At 47.3% G+C, this 23,296-nt stretch overlaps 1 protein-coding gene across 8 annotated transcripts in view; it reads right to left on the reverse strand.

Annotated features, from left to right (window-relative positions):
* The window catches only part of MTSS1 (MTSS I-BAR domain containing 1), a 250,529-nt gene that overhangs the window by 43,966 nt on the left and 183,267 nt on the right, over positions 1-23,296 (reverse strand). For 5 of the 8 annotated variants that reach the window (XM_077493314.1, XM_077493311.1, XM_077493315.1 and 2 more), the window contains exons 4-6: positions 10,936-11,020; positions 3,829-3,947; positions 2,241-2,315 (exon numbers count right to left, since the gene is read on the reverse strand). In XM_077493314.1, the coding sequence (XP_077349440.1) occupies positions 2,241-2,315; positions 3,829-3,947; positions 10,936-11,020 (279 nt within the window). The remainder of the gene's footprint in view (positions 1-2,240; positions 2,316-3,828; positions 3,948-10,935; positions 11,021-23,296) is intronic. The other 3 variants (XM_077493317.1, XM_077493313.1, XM_077493312.1) reach the window with 1 other exon arrangement.

Genomic DNA, 23,296 nt, shown 5'->3' on the forward strand with positions numbered 1-23,296 from the left:
CAGTGTGAGAAGTGACAGCGGATCTCTTGTCATTAAATGCAGGCCATGGTTGCCATAGAAACTACAGAACCGCTTTAAAGAGCTATAGGGGAGGATAATGACTTACTATACTACTGTCTGTGAGAAGTCAGGCAAACATACAAATGCACTACTTTAACTTCACTGTCAGCCACCTCTGGGGTACAGTCAGCAGTATAGAGAGGCATCCCAGGACTTATTATAGGACATGAATCTGGAAGTAGAAAGGACTCTCCTCTGCTGGCAATCGAAGGATTATTTTTTTCATACAAGAAATTAGTGAAATAAACCTTAAAGCCCATCTGGAATTTGGCAATAAATATATTGCTTTCTGTGAAATGAAAGGAGATGCTTGCGGAGAAAATGATTAGTAAACTTCAGATGCAAACAGGGGCTCTTTACTGCCCCAGCCAGGCAGGATTCCCGTATCCATGGCAACCCTCGGCATTCATGGCAGGCAAATCAATACACCTTACTGGAGCCACAAGCATCAGCACCATAATCAAGAGGATTGCTGGCCATGCATGGTTAATCAAAAAGGTCCATTTAATTTTGGTTTCCTTTATTACTAAGGGGTTGACTTCCCAAATTTTGGGATGGAGCTCCATTCACCAAACAGGGAATTAAAAGTAGATAGTGGGTGAAATGAGGACAAGGGGTGAATAGTGGGACAGGGAGTGGAGCAATGACAGGGGACCGGGGGCCATGACAGGGGACCGGGGGCCATGACAGGGGACCGGGGGCCATGACAGGGGACCGGGGGCCATGACAGGGGACCGGGGGCCATGACAGGGGACCGGGGGCCATGACAGGGGACCATGACAGGGGACCGGGGACCATGACAGGGGACCGGGGGCCATGACAGGGGACCATGACAGGGGACCGGGGGCCATGACAGGGGACCGGGGGCCATGACAGGGGACCATGACAGGGGACCATGACAGGGGACCGGGGGCCATGACAGGGGACCATGACAGGGGACCGGGGGCCATGACAGGGGCCATGACAGGGGACCGGGGGCCATGACAGGGGCCATGACAGGGGACCGGGGGCCATGACAGGGGCCATGACAGGGGACCGGGGGCCATGACAGGGGACCGGGGGCCATGACAGGGGACCGGGGGCCATGACAGGGGACCGGGGGCCATGACAGGGGACCGGGGGCCATGACAGGGGACCGGGGGCCATGACAGGGGACCGGGGGCCATGACAGGGGACCGGGGGCCATGACAGGGGCCATGACAGGGGACCATGACAGGGGACCATGACAGGGGACCATGGGCCATGACAGGGGGCCGGGGGCCATGACAGGGGGCCGGGGGCCATTACAGGGGGCCGGGGGCCATTACAGGGGGCCGGGGGCCATGACAGGGGGCCGGGGGCCATGACAGGGGGCCGGGGGCCATGACAGGGGGCCGGGGGCCATGACAGGGGGCCGGGGGCCATGACAGGGGACCGGGGACAGGGGCCATGACAGGGGACCGGGGACAGGGGCCCAGTGGGCAATGACAGGGGTCCAGGAACAGGGAGTGGAGCAATGACAGGGGGCTAGGGACAGGGGGCCGGGGGGCAATGACAGGGGGCTAGGGGACAGGGCATTGTGACAGGGGGCAATGACAGGGGCCCAGGGGCAATACAGGGTGAAATGCAGACTGAAAATAGAAGGTGGACTGTGGCTGGTACATGGACAGGGAAGGTTTCAGGCCATTTTCCTAATCTGTATAAATTGTAAAAATTTGCAAAATAGAGTGTGTTTAGTTGTTTAAGTTAAGAGAGGCTGCACTGAACAGATGGGGTATACCATGAAGCATATGGATGTTTCATCAGCCCATCCATAAAGGTGCGCCAACTCATGCAACAGGGGAAGGTGTTCCAAAAGGGCAGGAGGGACCAATGGGCTTTCGTTATGAGTGTCAGATGATGAACCTGCACTGGTTATCCAAAGTAGTCAATCTGATACCTCCATCAGTGTTAAATCCCTACCCAACCACATACATATCAAAGCCTAGATCAGTGATGGTGAACCCCCTCTGTGGGCACGCAAGCAGAGCCATCATCTTTTCTCCTGTGCATAACAGAAGAAGCGTGCCTATTAAAAATATGCCGGTGCCCAGGCTACTGAATGAGGAATGGTTCCTGTATAGTTAACCTTTAGATGATCATTATGGTTTCCTCCACTTTGGGCAAAGACTCTCAGTTACAGAAATGGCAGGTAAACGTACCTTTCTTGGCCTTTTTCTGAAGTTTAAGAGTGTCTGATGACTTTTTCTTGATTTCTTGACGGGCCTTTTTGTATTCTGAAAGAACAAAGCAATTAATATTAGCAATACGCACAAACAGTCGGCAGGGTAACGTTCTTTAGCAGGAAATGTCCTGTACATGCATTCATATTCTAGAAACAGGAGTGTTAACTATAACGGACCTTATTTTTATTCTATATAATAGGTCGGGGGCCTTATCGACTAAATACAGGAATAATGTCAAGTGAAAAGTAACGAATTCCCCGTATTTTAATGTGCCTAAACACAAGTAAAAAATAAAAACACATCGGTAAAAAAACATTTTCATATTAAAACTGACACATTATAAAAACATACTGTATGTCGTCCGCTGCAATTTCAACAAAAAAAATATACAATGGGACAAACGTAATACAGAACAGGTGGATTAACAATGTTTCGCCCAAGGAAAGCTTCTTCAGGAGCCACTTCGTTGTTCACTCTTTAATATAGTGCAGACAAAAGTATTCATGCTAAAGGTAAAAGAAAAAAATAGAAAACCACCAGACTAGCAGCATTTGAGGAATGTGTCTCTACATGGCGCCATTGTGTGGTTTCTCTTCAGTGCATGATTTTGCCTTCTTACACATACACCCCCTTAAAGTGGTTGTAAAAGGCAAAAGGTTTATCTTAATGCATTCTATTCATTAAGATAAAAAGCATTCTGTGGGTGGTAGCAGCCCCAACACTTAACCAAGGTTCCTCTCTCTCCGGGTGATGTCCACGAGTGTCTCAGCCTTCCAAGATTCTCCATCCTGATTGGTTGAGACACAGCAGCGGTGCCATTGGCCGAGTCAGCTAACCAATCGGGAGAGAGGGGGTGAGGCCGGGGCTCCAGGTCTGAAAGGATACAGGGAGCTGTGACTCGGCTTGGGTGCCCCCATAGCAAGCTGCTTGCTGTGGGGGCACTGAACAGGAGGGAGGTGCCAGGAGCAAAGAAGAGGAACCCAAGAAGAGGGGGAACCCAAGAAGAGGGGGAACCAAGCTACTCTGTGCAAATCCACTGCAACAGAGGCGATTAGTATAACATGTTTGTTATTTTTATAGGAAAAAAAATGAGACTTTACAATCACTTTACAGTAGTACAGCCAAAGCTCGTTTGGTTGTACTTCTCCTGTGGATCACAAGAGTATAGTTCATTCTGCACTCCTGTGACCTGTTTTTAGCAGACAGCTGAAGCCCGCCCAGTCCAGGCTCGCTGAGCATATAAAGCTTTACATAAAAGGCAACACCAACCAATTTATTCTCTAGGGCTTCTGCTTTAAAAAATGATAAAATGTTTGGGCGTTCTGTGTAATTTTCTAGCAAAAAATACTGATTTTTTTACATGTGAAAAATAAAATAAAAATTTGGGCTTTATAGACACTTTAATGAGTTAAAGCAGAAGTGTACTTTTTGAAAAAAAATCCTCACTCACACCTCAAAAAAAAAAAAAAAAAAAAAAAAAAAAAAAAATCAATAGCATTCAAGTGGGCCCAGGAGGGATTTCAAACATTTTCTCCATCATTGGAAAGCTCCTTTAATGGCAGACCTTTTATTGATCTCCAGTGATTGCTACCTTTAGCATGGTCCTTGTCAAGCTGATTAGCAACCTTCTTCCATTCTTCAACTTGCTCTTGCAGTGGATTGATCAGACAGTCAATCAGAGCGCTGAGATGGAAAATAAACATAAAAAGTCATCAACATCATCATTTCCCAATAAGGAATGCTAAAAAAAACAAAAAACTGCATGATTAAACATACAAGCATGGGTAGGTGAATGTTTCCATAGCTTTATCTTTTGTCTCAGTACTTAGAAAATACTAAGTGAAATGTGCGTTCCAAAATCTAGTGATTGAGCTCTGCTGAAATCGTAGAGACGGACAGGAAGTCAGCAGAAAATAGAGATATGCTATGAACTGTACTTTAAATTTTTAAAGTGGTTGTAAAAGCTGAAGTTTCTTTACCTTCATGCATTCTATGCAGCCCCCCCCCCCCCCCCCCAATATATACCCGAGCCCGATCTCGATCCAGTGATGTGCGCAACAGCAAAGGCTCCCTCAGCTTGCTCCCTCCTCATTGGCTCAGAGGTAGCAGCAGCAGCCATTGGCTGCCGCTGCTGTTAATCACAGCCAGTGATGGCGGAGTGGGGGCAGGGCCTAGCCCCACTTTGTGCGTCTGATGGACACACAAAGTGAGGCTTGGGAGCCAAGATACGCGAGTGTCCCCACAGCAAGCGGCTTGCTATGGTGGGCACTTGACGGGGGTGGGGGGAGCCAAGAGCGCTGGCAGAGGACCCGAGAAGAAGAGGCGCTCGCTCCTTCTCCTCATCAAGTGCCCACCATAACTTGTTACCCAAAGGAAGCTCCTGCTCCTTTTTGGGCAACAAGCTTTGTGCTATTTATAGAAGTCCAGCCTGGGCTTGTTTGGCTGGGCTTCTACTATAGGTCACAGAAGTGCAATTTGTTTTGCACTTCTGTGACCCGTTCTCAGCAGAGAGCGGTCTGAAGTCCATTCTCTGCTGACGTCACAGGAATCAGTCCAGGCACCGCGTCATCCCGACAAAGTCTGGATCCGCCAGGTGCCTGGACTGATGCTCGTCTCAGCCTCTCCACACAAGAGACTGAGGCGCCGCTCCCTGCCCCTCCACAGCTCCAGTGAGCATGGAGGAGCAGAGAGGAGAGCTTCTGATTGACAGGCAGCAGCACTCCGCTCGGGGAGATGTGAGTACGGAGCCATAAGTGATGTTCGATCGCTTGGATCTCAGAGTAGAGACGCCGGGGGACCGATGCTGCATCCACCTAGGTAAGTATGAATGGGCAAAAAAAAAAAAACTATACTTTTCTTTCAAAAAGTGAATGACACACAAACACGCACGATGCATTTTTTTGCATTGCTTCCCGTTTGCAATCCCAAATTGTTAGAAGTGAGCGGAGCTCATGCTGTGGTTCACATGGAACTGCAGCAGGTGTCAATGTTAACGGCAGCCCAAAACGGTTCGCAGTGTGTGACACAATCGGATCACCTAGGAGTGCACACCCATGCGGTCCGATTCCAGTATGGGGGGGGGGGGGGAGGGTCCTGCTCCATTCTGGGTGTGGATGTGGTGCGACTTAAGCCATACAAATGAATGGCTCAAATTGCACCGCACAAACATTGCATGTGGTTTGAAAAGGAATGCGGTGAGAATCCCATCCGATTTAAATGCGGTTTCCCACACCGCATATATGTGAACCCAGTTTTAAAGTGGCTTGCTATGGTGGGCACTCTATGGACTGGGGGGGGGGGTTCGACCAGGAGCATTGGTAGGGGGGTCCCAAGAAGAAGAGGAGTTACTGGCTCCCCCCGCACAGTCGAGTGCCCACTATAACAAGCCACTTGCTTGGGGGACACTTGTGCATGCCCGCTCCAGAGCAGGTAAGTATACTATTGCTATTTTAACAAGGGTGGCACAGTGGTATAGTGGTTAGCACTCTCGCCTAGCAGTAAAAAGGGTCGCTAGTTCAAGTCTCAACCACGACACTACCTGCCTGGAGTTTGCATGTTCTCCCTGTGCCTGCGTGGGTTTCCTGTCACACTCCAAAGACATGCTGGTAGGTTAATTGGCTTCTGTCCAAAATTGGCCCTAGTATATGAATGGGGACCTTGGATTGTGGGCTCCTTGAGGGTAGGGACCAATGTTACAATGTACAAGGATAGGGACAATTGTAGACACGCACTCAGGTTGAACTGGATGGACTGGCGTCTTTATTCAACCTTACTAACTATGTAACAAAAGAAAAGACTTTACCATCACTTTATATTTGCAGGCTATGCTTCAAGGCTTGCAATGCTATGCAATGGATGTGCTTTAGTGCTTCACCTTCTAATACTGGCTTATGAGTCAGCTGACAAATTGTCAGGCTGGAGATGAAAGCTAGATGCCCTCCAGTCAGGAAAGGAGACTCTGTGTAACTTGGTGGAGCTGCTAATGCACATGCAGAGAAGCTCACAGTGTGCAGCATAATTAGAGTAAGCAATTCCAGTACCGAAAAGAAGATTTTATGTGCTGGAGTTCAGCTTTAAACAGGCAGGAGAGACCAGTAATTGCACTAAACCACTGGGAGCCCCATCTATTGGCAAATCTGTGAATCTCCACATTTATTACAACAATATAAGACACATATTAACCTTAAGGCTGGAAGACCCCCCCCCCCTTATTTTATGCGATACGGCACTGCGTCACTTTATCGGACTAAAATCCACGGTCGTGCGGCTCTGTACCCAAACAAAAGTTGATGTCCCTTTTTTCCCCAGAAATAGAGCTTTCTTTTGGTGGTATTTGATCACCTCTGCGGTTTTTATTTTTTGCGCTATAAAAAAAAAAAAAAGAGCAAGATTTTTGACCAAAAAAAAATATATTTTTTTTTTTTAAGTAAAAAAAAGATTTCTTCATCACATTATTCTTCTACATATTTTTGGTAAAAAAAATAAAAAAATTGCAATAAGCGTATATTGAGTGGTTTGCACAAAAGAGAGCATCCACAAAATAGGGGAGAGATTTATGGAATTTTTATTAGTATTTTTTTTTACTAGTAATGGTGGTGATCTGCGATTTTTAGCAGGAATGCGACATTACAGCGGACAGATCGGACACTTGACACTTTTTTTGGGACCAGTGACATTTATACAGCGATCAGAGCTAAAAATAGCCACTGATTACTGTGCAAACGTCACTGGCAGGGAAGGGGTTAACACTAGGGGGCAATCAAGGGGTTAAGTATTCCCTAGGGAGGTGTTTCTAACTGTGGGGGGGTTGGGACCGACTGGAGGAGAGAGATCGCTGTTCCTGATCACTTGGAACAGCAAATTTCTCTATTCCTCTGTCAGAACAGGGATCTGACTGTTTACATTGACAGATCCCTGGCTCTCTGTGGAGCAATCGTGGGTGGCTGGTGGACATCGTGGTCGCTGGCCACATGCATCAGCTCCCTCACGCGTGCCTGCAATAGCCGTTTACAGGGCCGGCGTACAGCTATGGCGATTTGCAGGAATGAGCCGACCCGCCGCAGGATAATGACGGCGGCTAGTCAGCAAGTGGTTAAAAGAGCAAGCTTGCAAAAATGTAAAAATGAAATACAAGTACTTCAAAGTGTATTTATTGCTTGGATCAGGTAAAAAGGGTTAAAACCCACGTCAGTTTCTTTATTGCTGTGTCCCGCTGGTGTAATGTCCTTGGCCCCGTTCGATTTGAAATCACAGGTGGAAATCGCCACGATTCTGCCTGCAAATCCAAATTGCACTGCAATGCTTATAAAATACAGCACGTGCGTTTGTGTGCCATTCATTTCTAATGGCACCAAAATGTGTCCCAGAGAGCCCCCTTTACATCAGGGTCCAGAGAGCCTCCCCTTTACATCAGGGTCCCCAGAGATACCCTCCTTACATCAGGGTCCCCAGAGAGACCCTCCTTACATTAGGGTCCCCAGAGAGCCCCTCCTTACATCAGGGTCCCCAGAGAGACCCTCCTTACATCAGGGTCCCCAGAGAGCCCCTCCTTACATCAGGGTCCCCAGAGAGCCCCTCCTTACATTAGGGTCCCCAGAGAGCCCCTCCTTACATTAGGGTCCCCAGAGAGCCCCTCCTTACATTAGGGTCCCCAGAGAGCCCCTCCTTACATTAGGGTCCCCAGAGAGCCCCTCCTTACATTAGGGTCCCCAGAGAGCCCCTCCTTACATTAGGGTCCCCAGAGAGCCCCTCCTTACATTAGGGTCCCCAGAGAGCCCCTCCTTACATTAGGGTCCCCAGAGAGCCCCTCCTTACATTAGGGTCCCCAGAGAGCCCCTCCTTACATTAGGGTCCCCAGAGAGCCCCTCCTTACATTAGGGTCCCCAGAGAGCCCCTCCTTACATTAGGGTCCCCAGAGAGCCCCTCCTTACATTAGGGTCCCCAGAGAGCCCCTCCTTACATCAGGGTCCCCAGAGAGCCCCTCCTTACATCAGGGTCCCCAGAGAGCCCCTCCTTACATCAGGGTCCCCAGAGAGCCCCTCCTTACATCAGGGTCCCCAGAGAGCCCCTCCTTACATCAGGGTCCCCAGAGAGCCCCTCCTTACATCAGGCACCCCAGAGAGCCCCTCCTTACATCAGGCACCCCAGAGAGCCCCTCCTTACATCAGGCACCCCAGAGAGCCCCTCCTTACATCAGGCTCCCCAGAGAGCCCCCCTTACCATCAGGCTCCCCAGAAAGCCCCCCCCCTTACATCAGGCTCCTCAGGCAGCCCCTCCTTACATAAAGGTCCCCAGACAGCTCCCCTTACATCAGGGTCCCCAGAAAGCCTCTCCTTACATCTGGGCCCCCAAAGGGCCTCCCCTTACATCAGTGTCGCCAGAGTGTCCCCCTCCCCTTCCAGACATTTTCCTGTACCTGGCTGGTCTCTGCTGTTTGTGCACCTCCAACCCCTAGCACATCTCTGGGGGGAGATTGGAGGTGGCAATTGGCAGATCTATGGTGCCCGTGGGATCTCCCTGGGGCTTGTAGTTCTCCTCCCGGGTATATACAGTGGAGAAGGGAAGGGGCCTCTGACCTAAGCATGTATCAGTAACAGAGTACAAGCAGAGTATTGTACCCTTAAGAGTGAAACTGATACATGACTGGGTCAGAGGCCCCTCCCCTCTCCACTGTGTACACTCGGGCGGAGAACTACAAGCCCCAAGGGAAATCCCCCGGGCACTATAGAGCTGGCGATCACCGCCTCCCATGCGGGTCTTGGGGCCCCTCCACAGTAGCAGAACGGCAGGGCCCAATGCGACTGCTGCCACCCCGAAAGCTCCGCCACTGTGTAAAACAGATCTCGTTTAACACATTGCAGTAGTAACCCACCAACACCTCCACACATGGGAAGGGATTGCTCCCCCCCCCCCCCCCCCCGTGATTAAACTCTTACCAGACAATGCTGGAAAATAGGCATCAACACCAATCTCGGATGTTCACTCTGAGTGGATTTCACCTAATAATTAATCGCAGTCCAGGGGATGGATCTCATGCCAATTGGCTCATTCCAAAGCAAAAGAAAAAAGTTCCACAGTGTAATTAATTTTAAAAAGTTTTATTAAATTTAAACACGCCCCCTTTTAGGAATTGCACTTACTCAAAACCTTTCATATCAGCATTACAATGGTGAGATCAGAATACATCCAGACAGGGGAAAAGAAAAAAGAAAAAAGAAAAAAAACACGACTTTACTGTTGTGGATTTAGTAACACTAATCACTTCCGGACTGCCCACCATCGTTATACATCGGCTGTTTGAAGGTGGATATCATTGTCATTGTTATGGCAGCAGCTAGCAGGCATAACCCCGGAATCCTCTTCTTCAGTGAGCGGTCTGGTTTAAGATAAAAGTGGTCTCTGTGGCGGATTCACCAAGAGATCACTTTTGTTGGCGGCAGGAGAGGGGCCCTCCCACCGCCGCTTACCAGATCAGTCAGCAGCAGCGGAGGTGATCGAGTCCTTCTTGTGGCCTGACATGGAGATGAGTAAGGGGAAGATCCCCCCCCCCCCCCCCCCGTCTCCATATCATTGCAGGGCAGAAGCAACGTCAAAATGTCACTTCCACCCATAGCTCTTAAAGGGCCATTTTTTTAAATGATACTTTTTTTTATTGCATTTTAGTGTAAAAATTAGATCTGAGGTCTTTTTGACTCCAAATCTCATATTTAAGAGGACCTGTTATGCTTTTTTTTTTTCTATTATAAGGGATGTTTACATTCCTTGTAATATGAATAAAAGTGACTTTTTTTTTTTTTTTTTTACACTGTTTAAAAAAAAAAAAGTGTGTAAAATAAATAGGAAAAAAAATATAAATCATTTTTAAACGCGCCCTGTCCCGACGAGTTCGTGTGCAGAAGCGCACTCATACTTGAGCAACGCCCGCATATGAAAATGGTATTTAAACCACACATGTGAGGTATTGCCGCGATGGGTAGAGCGAGAGCAATAATTCTAGCCCTAGACCTCCTCTGTAACTTAAAACATGCAACCTGTAGAATTTTTTTAAACATCGCCTATGGAGATTTTTAAGGGTAAAAGTTTGTCGCCATTCCATGAGCGGGCGCAATTTTGATGCATGACATGTTGGGTATCACTTTACTCGGCATAACATTACCTTTCACAATCGAAAAAAAAAAAAATGGGCTAACTTTACTGTTGTCTTATTTTTTAATTCAAAAAAGTGTATTTTTCCCCAATAAAGTGTGCTTGTAAGACCGCTGCGCAAATACGGTGTGACAGAAAGTATTGCAACGACCGCAATTTTATTCTCTAGGGTGTTAGAATTTTTTTTTTAGAATGTTTGGGGGTTCTAAGTAATTTTCTAGCCAAAACAAAATGTTGGCTAGATTCACCAAATCTCAGAAAGAGGCTCGGACCTTAAGTGGTTAAATCGTGTTTTTGATTTGTGGTGCTCTGATATAGTGAAGAGCAGCTTTAAAATGTTGGATCGCTATGTGTTACCTTCGCTTTCTGTTCTGGTAACAATGGCTACCAAGGCAGATGGAGAAGGTTAATTTACTTAGCTGGGACACTGACAGCAATAACACCTGACAGGGGTTCTAACCCCTCATTACTCTTTCCAAAAACGAAGAACAGAAAATAATCAAAATTAATGAATGCATTTCCAGACCTGGAAAACTGCCTCAGCTTGGACTCTATGCTGCGATGTCTCATACACATCCGGGTCAAAGCAGAACCAACTTCTCTTGTTGCTCCTGAAAGACACAAAAAGTTTTAGAGTGAAATACAAAACTATACAAGGTTTTCACTTACATGTGACTTAAAGCCCAACTCTACCCAAAACCGCTGTCGGCTTTGCATGCTTTTACACTTTGTCATCACCACTCTCTTGAAGATGCTGGGAGTGAGATCCTCTCATTAGAAGTTCCAGTTCTACCAGACCACAATGGTCATCACAGAGCCAGATGATGGCATAAGTGACATCATCATTGTGGGAGGGGCAAAGGCACACAACTAAACCATGCAACATATAAACATCATAGCTAAACCCAAGAACAAAATGGAACATATTGCAGATTACAGTCCTTAAAATGTGTTGGCTGCATTTGTTTTATTTTCTCCAAGCTAAGAACATAACATTTTCAGCAAGTACAGGAACAGTTGAGTACTGTCTGTGATACTTTTTAGATTTGCACCAACATCCACATTTTCAGGACAAGCTTTCAGGGTTGTTCACCCATCTTCAAGGTCCAAGCAATACTGCACAACCCAAAAGCTTGTCCTGAAAATGTGGATGTTAGTGCAAAGTAAAAAAAAATATATATACACGGATGGCACTCCACAATCACCTCCCAGCAAATACAGAAAAATACCAGTTTGATCCAGCAAGAAATGCTGTTTCCTAGTCACTTCTTGTGCACCGAAGAATATCTTCCTCCTTAGCTATCTTCTGTAATCTAAGAATTACCCCGCCCACCATGTAATAGACAAAAAGGCACAGACATGTCTGGAGTCCATATCAGAGGGCAGCCTGGCGTGACAACCATGGCTCCCTCCATGGATACAGTGCAGGAGTAACGTAGCCACCTAGTGGCAAGAAGTAAGTTATTTGAGGAAACTTGAAAAAGAAATGCAACCATGACACCAATGATTAGCAAGATGCACTATATGGAATTTTTGGTTTGGATACACTTTAAGGAGGGCGGGCCATCATGAGAAGCCAATCAGATTTCACTGCACACAGCTGTCAATCCAACACTGCAAGCTTGCTCAGATAACAGTCATCTTATATCTATAGGAAGCTTTAAAGAGGACCTCTACTCCTAAAATAGAGAATGTATTCAATTCAGATTCCTGATATGTGCCTTCTGTACCATGTACTTGTATGCGAAAGTCTCCTGTTCTCTTTGTATTGCTTCTTTTGTGTGAAATTCCTGGTGATCCTTCCAGTCCCTCTGCTTTCCTATTAACCATTTGCCTACGGGGCACATTTTTCTGCTTTCAGAGCTGTCACATGTTGAATGACAATTGCGTGGTCATGCTACACTGTAACCAGATGACATTTTTATCATTTTCTTCACATAAAGAGAGCTTTCTTCTGGTGGTATTTAATCACTGCTGGGTTTTTTTTTTTTTTTTTGTAAAAAATTAAAGACCAAAAAAGTGAAAAGAAATAAAAAAAAATATATAAATTTGTTGTCTGTCAGTAAATTTTGTAATTAAGTAATTTTTATCCTTCACTGATGTGCGCTGATGAGGCGGCACTGATAGGCTGAACTGGGGGGCATTGATGAGGTGGCACTGATGAGGAGGAACTAATACGCCACGTATATGGGCACCGATGAGCACTGTTAGGTGGCACTGATAGGCAGCGCAGATAGGCGGTACTGATGGGCATTAATGGACAGCAGTGATGGGCATTGGTGGGCAGAACTGATAGGTGGGACTGATAGCCAGCACGGACTGGCATCGCTAATGGGCATTAATGGACAGCAGTGATGGGCATTGATGGGCAGAACTGATAGCCAGCACGGACTGGCATCACTAATGGGCACTGATTGGTGGCACTTGTGGGCTTTGGTAGGCACAGATTGCTGGCAGTGGTGGGCACTCATCACTGGCACCGATTTGTGGCACTATTGTAATTAGGGCACTTATGATCAGTGCCCTGATTACATGTGTCGATGTCTCCTGTGAGGAGAAGCCGCTGATCGTCTCTCCTCGCCACACACTGTTAGTGTGAGGCGAAGAGCACGCGATTACCGGCATCTCTATGTTTACATGTGACCGTCTGTGATTGGACACAAGCTGATCACATGGTTAAAGAGCCGCGGACGCGGCTGTTTATAGAGATCGGGGTCGGACCATGTCCTGGCAACACGGTGCAGCCGCGATCGCCATGCTGCAGGCACGTGAGAGCGGCCATTCTGGGATGCCATCATGATGGCATCCCAGAACGAGAGCCGCACCACCCTGCCATCATTTGATGGTGGGCGGGCGGCAACTAGTTAAAACTGACCACAATAAGCAGGAAAACAGTGTGGTCAGTGTTCTAGCTGTGCTGGGAGCTAATCTATTGATCAGGCTTGTGCTGCCCCACTGCACAGCCATTCACTGTGAAGATCACTGTGTGACTCTTTATCCTACCCTTCTTATTCAGCTGAGAATAGATTATGTGATCACTTATTTAGTTGGATTATTAAAACATCTCCGTAGAAGTCTTCTCCAATGACACAAAGAATAACATTTCAAAACACAGGAGGTTTTTAACATTCCTGACATTTTCTTTTTTTTGGAGGGGCAGAGCAATTAAAATTCTCCTTGTACTACTGCACACAAACACAAGGAGGCACTGTTGCATCATCCAAAAACACACCAAATGTCAATGCATGTTCGATGTATCCAATCGCATCATTAGAAGTAGAAGGCTGCACTGTCAGAGGATTGTTATTGTGATTATAATGTAATATGCCACCGAAACCGCTGAAATCGCATGATAGAAAATGATTTGTGACATGTAAGGATAGGTTGTTATGATGGGTTATAATATTGTGTCCAAGCCCAGGGCAGAGAGCTTTGCCCATCATGAGACAATCTGCAGCAGTGTCTTGCATAATTCGGAGTGCTTCAGGCAAACACTGATTTTTTTGTGTGTATATTTAGGGTTTTAATAACATTTATCTTATATTATTGTTTATTTATTTGTAGATTTACTTCAACATAGCTAAGAGAATTCTAAAACCAGTGTGCCATCAATGTGGGTTATAAACCTTTATGGATATCCACCATCAGGAGCCACTGGGGAGACCTGAGGACAGGTTTGGGATATCTAGGTATAGTCCAGCTGAATGCTATAGGTCGGGGGTCCCCAAACTCAGTACATGGGGTACATTTTATATTCTACTGATATTTGTGGGCTGAAATATATTGCTTTTATAGAGTCCCCTCCTTTCATCCAGGAATGACCATCAGGGTCCCCCCTCACATTAAGCAATGCCTATTAGAGATCCCCCCTTAAATCCAGAAGCGTTTGTCAGCATGCCCCCTTATATTCTGCGATTCCCTTTATATTTAAGAAAGCCTTTAACAGGCTTCCCTTGCAGTCAGGGTTGCTCAGAGTCACCCTTTAGAGACAGGAGTGCCTGTCAGAGCCCCCCTTAACATTCAGGAATGCCCATCAAAGGCCACCCTTATATTCAGGATTGCCCATTAAAGTCTCCCCTCAAATCCAGCAGAGTCCCACCTTACACCCAAGCAGCTCCCCCCCCACGCCCTCCTTACACCTAGGAATGCCCATCAGAGCCCCCCTTTTATCAAGGATTGCCCATTAGGAGTTCGTCCTTACATGAAGGAATGCCTATCAGGGTCCTCCCTTACATCCAAGAGTTCTCAGCAGAGCCCCCCACCCTTATACCCAGAAGTACCAAGCAAATCCCCCTTACATCAGGGAGTGCTACTGAATGTAAGAGAGGGGACCCTGGGTGTAGGAAGGACACTTAATGGGCAATCCTAAGTGTAAGGGAGGACTTTGTGCACCCAGGATATTCCCCCTACCATGAAGGAGTTCTCAGGAGAGCCCCTCCTCTCCCACTTTGATCCAGGAGCACCCAGCAGAGTCCCCTCATACATCAAGGGATGCTCAAAGAGTCTCTTTTCCACCCAGGAGTGCCCACCAAAGGCCACCCTTTTATTTAGGATTGCCCATTAGAGCCCCCACTCACATGCAGCAGAGTCCCTGCTTACACCCAGGATGATCCCTCCCTCTTATACCTAGGAATGCCCCCCCTCCCTTATACCCAAGGTTGCCCATTAAGAGTTCCCCTTACATCCAGGAATGCCTATCAAAGTCCTCCCTCACACCTAGGATTGCCCATTAGGAATCCCTCCTACATCCAGGAATGCCTGTCAGCGTCCTACCTTACATTCAGAAGAACCCAGCAGAGTCCCTCCTTACATCAGGGAGTGTTCAGCAGAATCCCCCCTTACACCCTACCAAGGAGAGACTCTGATAAGCATTACTTGATGTAGGAGGGACTCTTAATGGGCAATCCTAAGTGTAAAGGGGTGGGGGGGGGGGCTGCTTGGTGCTCTTGGGTGTAACAGGAGACTCTCAGACATTCCTGGATGTTGGAGGGACTCATCATGGGCAATCCTAAGTGTAAGGGAGGACTCTGTGCACCCAGAATATTCCTCCTACCATGAAGGAGTGCTCAGCAGAGCCCCTCCTCTCCTCCTTAAATCCAGAAGCATCCAGCAGGGTTCCCCCATACATCCAGGAAATCCCAAAAGGATTCCACTTACATCTAGGAGTCCCCAGCAAAGTGCCCAGCAAAGTCCTCCCTAACATCCGAATATCAGAATCCCCCATCATACCCTAGAGCAGAGCCCCCCACCCCCTCTCCTTTCATTTGGGAGCCCCCCACCTTACACCCATGAGTTCTCTCCTGCATTGACTGACAGCCATCACCTACTGTCTGAGGGCCTCTGTTCATCTCTATGATGTGCGCAGGTAACCCAACCTCTGTGCAGTTCCTCAGAATGGCAGCCTTGTGCTTTTGTGACCCACAAATCTGCAGATTTGCCGTAAACTCCATTCATCATCGGGATGAATGGCGGCCAGAGACAGCTGCTAACTGCTGTCATAGGAGGGAACTTGGTCAGGGAATCCTACAGATGTGTGACAGCTGGACAATAATTGCCGGATAGTCTATATGAGAACTAATTAATTAGAAAACAAAGAAACTAAATAGTCTTATGCTAAGAAAACCAAGTCCATCAATATTTGGGTAATTTTGTGTTGGGGGTCTCTGCGGCTCACCCCCAACCTTGTACCCCCCCCCCAGCTCATTCCTCCGCTCGGCATCATGTACGCTCAGTGATGACAGCATTACAGCGGACTGTGTCTACAAAGTGCTGAACAATGTCATTCTGTTCACTGGGAACATTCTACCCAGCCAGGATTCCAGGAAAACAAAAACTGCTCTTTGCACAGGTGCGACCTGCTTATATAAGCTTCCATCTTTCTCATGAAAGCAACTTGGCAAACGTGTCGTAACTCAACAAAACCGTTCCCTCCAGGTGAACTATATACACTTATATAACCTTACCTGCATCTGTCCTGTAGATACTGATATAAACATTGTCATGGTTCTTCCTGAATGCCACTTAGGCTTGGTCCTATCACACTACTGCATGGCGGGAACGCACACAAAACGGCGCTCAATTCCCCAACTCTTCACACAGGAACAGAGCAGTCAGCTGGAGGTCCCTCCCCTGTCATTTTTTTTCTCTTGGCGTCAAGAAAACTTGTCAGAAGAAGTGACTCATGCTGATAGCCAAGGAAGGAAGCAGCAGACAGAAATTACACTTAGTGCTCTTAATTGACACAAGTACACACTATAGAGGTATATGCTTTGCTCATATTTCATGTCCGAGGTTTACAACCACTTTAATGCACAGTGTCCAAAGCCTGAAGGGTGCACTATACCCCATTGGGAGAGCAGAGAAGGATTTTACAGTGAGAAAAATCCTATTATTTTCCAATATAATACTTTTTGTAAAACACGTGTACGATACTGAGGCTTGTCATGCGCTGTGTCCGCCAATAAATGAAAGACATGAGGCTTTATAGGTGGGAATGCCTACAAATTGTGCTCAAACACTGCACAGCCTTCTGGCAAAAGCAGTGAGGCAATCCAATAGGCAGAAGAACGGAAATCCTGTGAATTCCTGCAATGAGTACTGTAGCCCTGGCCGCAAGGGGCAGTTGCCTTGGCTGCAAGGGAGATCACTTTTAATTTGTGGATAACATATATAAAGAAGGGTTAAAATGAGTTCAAGGGAGGGGATGCCCTGGCGGCAAGGGAGGGGATGCCCTGGCGGCAAGGGAGGGGATGCCCTGGCGGCAAGGGAGCGGATGCCCTGGCGGCAAGGGAGCGGATGCCCTGGCGGCAAGGGAGCGGATGCCCTGGCGGCAAGGGAGCGGATGCCCTGGCGGCAAGGGAGCGGATGCCCTGGCGGCAAGGGAGCGGATGCCCTGGCGGCAAGGGAGCGGATGCCCTGGCGGCAAGGGAGCGGATGCCCTGGCGGCAAGGGAGCGGATGCCCTGGCGGCAAGGGAGCGGATGCCCTGGCGGCAAGGGAGCGGATGCCCTGGCGGCAAGGGAGCAGATGCCCTGGCGGCAAGGGAGCAGATGCCCTGGCGGCAAGGGAGCAGATGCCCTGGCGGCAAGGGAGCAGATGCCCTGGCGGCAAGGGAGCAGATGCCCTGGCGGCAAGGGAGCAGATGCCCTGGCGGCAAGGGAGCAGATGCCCTGGCGGCAAGGGAGCAGATGCCCTGGCGGCAAGGGAGCAGATGCCCTGGCGGCAAGGGAGCAGATGCCCTGGCGGCAAGGGAGCAGATGCCCTGGCGGCAAGGGAGCAGATGCCCTGGCGGCAAGGGAGCAGATGCCCTGGCGGCAAGGGAGCAGATGCCCTGGCGGCAAGGGAGCAGATGCCCTGGCGGCAAGGGAGCAGATGCCCTGGCGGCAAGGGAGGAGATGCCCTGGCGGCAAGGGAGATGATTTTACATTTTTGGATAACTAATATAAAAAAGGGTTAAAATCAGTTCAAAACCAAGTTCAGAAAAGTTTGCAGTGAACTGAAAATATTTTAAAGTCATGAGAAGTGAAGTTTGTGCCGCCGCCCATATGGTGAAGTTGACAATTACAGGCCTCTCTGTATAATGAAATAGACTGACCACAAAAGAGAGAATTGCTCTGGTTTCTCCAAATGACAGGTGGGCAGAGGCGTTCTATAAAAAGTCATGGGACGAAGGAATCTGGAAATTACAGGGCCTGTGGCGGAGCTGCCTTGGCGGAGAGTGCAGCGACATGCCAGGGTGGTGGGGTCAGCCTAGGGCTCCTCTCTAGCTGTGACAGGCGAATTTAACAGAGATTACGAAATTAAACTAACGAGGATGGAATGTTTAACAAATGCCGTGCTAAAACTGGGCAGCGAGCAGGCAGATATTTTGACAGAATTTGTCACACTCCAGCTGCTGTAGTTACCAAAAGAGATATTAATCTCCTACCTTGTAACAGCCCCCGAGTCCTCTGTAATATCAACACTGGCAGTGCGACGCACGCTGTAGGTGGCCTGATTAAAAAGCACAACGCTCTTGATTTACTTAGGAGAAGATTATGTTCTATATACAAATTTTTTTTGTAAACCAGAATAAATGTTTCTTTGTTCATCTCCTATTATAATTCGCAGGACCACCAGGAGTCCAAGTTGTCATATACATACCATCCAATAACATTTACAATAATGATACAAATAACGTGCAAAAGTTTCCATACCTTAGCTGAACCGCATTTATATTTGCTATCCAAGTTATTGTTCATGAGTATCTTTTTTTATTTTTTATTTGACCTATGTGTTAAAGGTTGTAGCTATTAGATCTCAATAGTTCCTACAGATTTTTAACTATATCCGAAGCCCAATTTATCGTCTTTTTAGTTCGGAATAAAGTATTAAATGGTTAGATAACCCACAGAGTTTTCTTTTGGCTCTTTTTGTGACTTTGTAGAATTTTCTCCTTACTTTCTGTCCCAGAGACAGAACAGGTGGTGACGAAATCTGTTATTGGAATCGGTTTCCCTTGTTAGATGGATGTATAATGATGAATCGTTAGATTACAATCATTCTGCTAGGTGGGCCATTTCCTTAGCATACCTCTGCAGACAGGTGCAGTCTATTTTCTACACTACAGATGGCGCTCATCTGTAGCGGTAATGCAGGTGGCGCAGGGAATTGAGAGGAGCCCCATTCCTCTATAATCTCCTCAGTCACAGAGAGGCAGCATCCGATTGGATCAGGCACAGTCTATTTAAGACCATGGCTCATGGGTTTGTGTGTGGATAGAGTAGGGGTAGGTAAATTTTCTGTCAGGGTCAGGTTCCAGACGAGAAGGGAAAGTGCAGGGACACGCCACACTACCAGCAAACCTCAGTTGGGTACGAACAAGCCAGGTTGCATTCCGCCCCTCGAGACAGATGCTGTCGGCACACCTGGCACCTACTGCTACTACTCATTGCTGAATAACCTATGAGTGCGCCTAGTCGGGTTGTATTACTGCTAGGCTTGTTGTGCATTACAAAACTTCAATTTCAATACACTTCTGTCTTCTGCAACTGAACTCTGAGTGTTTACTGCCACAGCACCTACCTGCACCTCTCTGTCCTTTATGGTAAGAATTCATTAATATAAGCTTATTAGTTTTAACAGGGGTAGCAAACAAACTGGCTATGCAGCTCTGGTTAGCGTTCTGAAAAGGTAGCTACCCAGTTATTTGTGCTGTGCTATTTTTGGAGGGCAAAAAATAAAACCATACAATGGGTCTTTGGAGCCGAGAACATCCGGCCTTCACCATCTCAAAAATTGGTGTTCTCCCACACAATGCTGAGATCTGGCCCTCACCTTCACCATCTCAAAAATTGGTGTTCTTCCACACAAAAAGCCCAACAATGGGCCCTTGATGTGGAAAACATCTGGCCCTCACATTTAACCTAATTCAAACACTGGCCTTTCTACAAACAGAACCCTACAATGGGTCTTTGAAGCTGACAAGCCTGGCGTTTACATTCACCAGATTCAAAAATTGGTGTTTGCCCATCTCCATGTCACATTCACATGACTGAAAGATTGGTCTTCCCATACACAAAACCCTACAACAGGCCCTTAAAGCTGAGAACATCTTGCCCTCACCTTCACCTTCACCTGATTCATTTTTTCCCATGCACAAAACCCTACAATAAGGGCCAGTTCACACAGGGGGCGATGCGAGGCGACACCGACTTGCCTCGCCGCGACCTGCCGCGACCTCAGCGGCGACTTGCAAATGACTTCTGTATAGAAGTCAATGCAAGCCGCCCCGAGGTCGCCCAAAAGTAGTACAGGAACCTTTTTTCTGAGTCGGAGCGACTCCAGTCGCTCCTCTCAGAACGGTTCCATTGTACAGAACGGGGGCGACTTGTCAGGTCGCGGCAAGGCAAGTCGTGTCGCCTCGCATCGCCCCCTGTGTGAACCGGCCCTAAGGGTCCGTTCACACAGGGGCAACACGACTTTGAGCGAGACTTTGGGAGGCAACTTGGACACGACTTGAGTATGAACCACAGCACGACTTGAGGCAACTTACAAGGCAACTTGAAGTTGCTTCCAGGAGAGGAGACTTTACCAGTGGCCAATCACATAATAATCAGCTCTGTGGGAGGGAGGGGGTTTGCCTAGAAAACTATTTTTACTTCCTGGAAAGTTGCTTCAGTTAAGACAGGGGATCAGACTTGGAGGCGACTTCTATTGAAATCAATGGGTACAAGTTGCCTAGAAGTCGGATTGAAGTAGTACTGGAACCTTTTCTGAAGTCGGAACGACTTCAGTAGTGTACATTAAGACGGCTCTCATTCACTTACACTGATTTTATCATGTTGCGCGACTTGAGGCAACTTGGGACGACTTCAAGTCGGATCCAAAGTTGCTCCTGTGTGAATGGACTGGGCCGGTTCACACTGCAGGCGCGGCGAGGCGTCTCAGACTTGCCTCGCCGCGACCTGCGGCGACCTCAGCGGCGACTTGCAGAGGACTTCTGTATAGAAGTCAATGCAAGTCGCCCAGAAGTAGTACAGGAACCTTTTTTCTGAGTCGCTCCTCTCAGAACGGTTCCATTGTACAGAACGGGGGCGACTTGCGGGAGCGAGGCGAGGCGAGTCGTGTCGCCTCGCATCGCCCGCTGTGTGAAACGGCCCTAAGAGTACTACTTCAATCCGACTTCTAGGCAACTTGTACCCATTGATTTCAATGGAAGTCGCCTCCAAGTCTGAGCCCCTGTCTTAACTGAAGCAACTTTCCAGGAAGTAAAAATAGTTTTCTAGGCAAACCCCTCCCTCCCACAGAGCTGATTATTATGTGATTGGCCACTGGCAAAGTCTCTTGTCCTGGAGGCAACTTCAAGTTGCCTTGTAAGTTGCCTCAAGTCGCGCTATGATTCCTACTCAAGTTGTTAACAAGTTGCCTCCCAAATTCTCGCTGGAAGTCGTGTTGCCCCTGTGTGAATGGACTCTTAGACTTTGAAAGTGGCAACAACTGGCCTTTACATTCAGCCGATTACAATATTGGTGTTAACCCACACAAAACCCTACAATGTGCCATTGAAGCTGAGAACATCTTGTTCTCACATTTACCCAGCTCAAATATTAGTGTTCTCCCACACAAAACCCTACATGAGCCCTTGAAGCTGAGAACATCTCTGTCACATTCACAGGACTTAAAAAGGAGTTTTTCCATACACAAAACCCTACAATGGGCCCTTAAAGCTGAGAACAGCTTATCCTCACATTCCTCGACCCAGAAACTGGAGTTCCCAAAACACAACATTACTGCCAACAAGGTGAAGCATTGGAGCTGAATTGGTGCATAGCAGCTATACCTGGACGAAAAGAAAAAAGGTAGAAATGTCACCTGCATGCATTTCATGGCTTGAGTTTTTTTCCAAATTTAAAGGGGGCAACAGGCACACTCCTCACATCCCAGAGTGCAATGCTCAGCACTTTATAGATCCAATTGGTAGGCCTGGGTATGGCCCTGTGGGAGGTCTGGGCCATGTCTAGGCAACAACTGACCTGGAGAATGATGGTACATACACGGTTAACTGGGAAGACTCCAGCCAATTCTGGGGGCATGAGGATAACATTAAACGGACAACTGGTATGTGTGGGGGGCTATTTGTCATGTCTTGGGGGAGGGGGTGGTTCCCCACATAACACCATTTACTAGAAGCTGTTTCTTTTTCAGTTAAGCTCCCAAAGCCTACATAAATGTATCCATGAATGTTACTAAAAGCTCTTTTACATAAACCAGCTTGAAATGTATGTTTAGAGGACCTTTAATAACAAATGTAGGAGTTAAAGCTGCTTACTCGTGTCCTCAAGTCTTCTATGGTTCGGTCTTCTAAGGTCCGGGTGACACTGCAGACTACTCTGGGAGCTTTGACAGTGCCTTGGCTTAATACTTGAGTTATTTAACACTAGGTAGGGATAAAAAAAGGAGGTGGGGGATGAACACAAGCTGGATCAGATCACGCAACTTAGCGAGGGCAAAGAAACGAAACGGTGGCTTTGTGAAATGCCTCAAGAATGTCACGCATGATACCTTTCCTGCCACCATTCGGCCTCCATAGTCATAGGTTTTCTTTTAAGAATTTAAAATTAGCTAGAATATGCAAACGCCATCTTTTTGTCAACTAAAAGTAAGGACTACATTAAAAAGAAATCAGAACCTTAATTAGTTACTTGCTGCAAACAGCACAAGTCTCGTGCAATACCAAGAAAGCAGATGGCCACTTTCATCTTCTAGACTGGGCTAGGAACACGCTGCTTGGAATGGGACTGAAGACTGCAGCATGTTATTGAATAAAGCCAAATTATCTATGCTGTACAGCTCTTCATCTATTACAGCGTGCAGGCCCCCCTTAGGCTGGGTGTACGAGGTTACCATGGCGACTAGTGCGGCAACGGCGGATAGGACGCGCTAGGTCTTTATATCAGGCACAACAAATTCAAATGGAACAGTGGGCCAAATTAAGTAGAATTAACCCGAAAGGGGCCACATCCAGTGCTGCACTATATAAATTCCCCGAAAAATGCTACAGAACCTTGATAATTAACATAATAATCACAGCAATGTTTAATTCTTTAGAAAAGAATGTGAAAAGATTTTTTTATTTTTTTTTGAAATATTCAAATTGACTTTTTCAAAAGAAAGCATAACTTGCATCAACTATAGAACAGCCAATTTTCAGTATAAACGGTTTAAAGCGAACTTTCAGTTTAATGCCATTTAATATATTCCAGGTACAAGAAAACAAAAAGGTGTGCCAAGTCTTACGGTTCATTTTCTTTGGAAAGTAGCCACAGCCTGTGTAGAAAAAGCCTGTTCCCTGCCAGCAAGCTACAGAGATAGAGCTTTGATCTCTGTGTGGAAGCAAAGGTGTCTCTG

The sequence above is a fragment of the Lithobates pipiens genome, unplaced genomic scaffold (assembly GCF_037356315.1).
Source record: "Lithobates pipiens isolate NorthernLeopardFrog02 unplaced genomic scaffold, aLitPip1_a1.2 Scaffold_19, whole genome shotgun sequence".
NCBI lineage: Eukaryota > Metazoa > Chordata > Amphibia > Anura > Ranidae > Lithobates > Lithobates pipiens.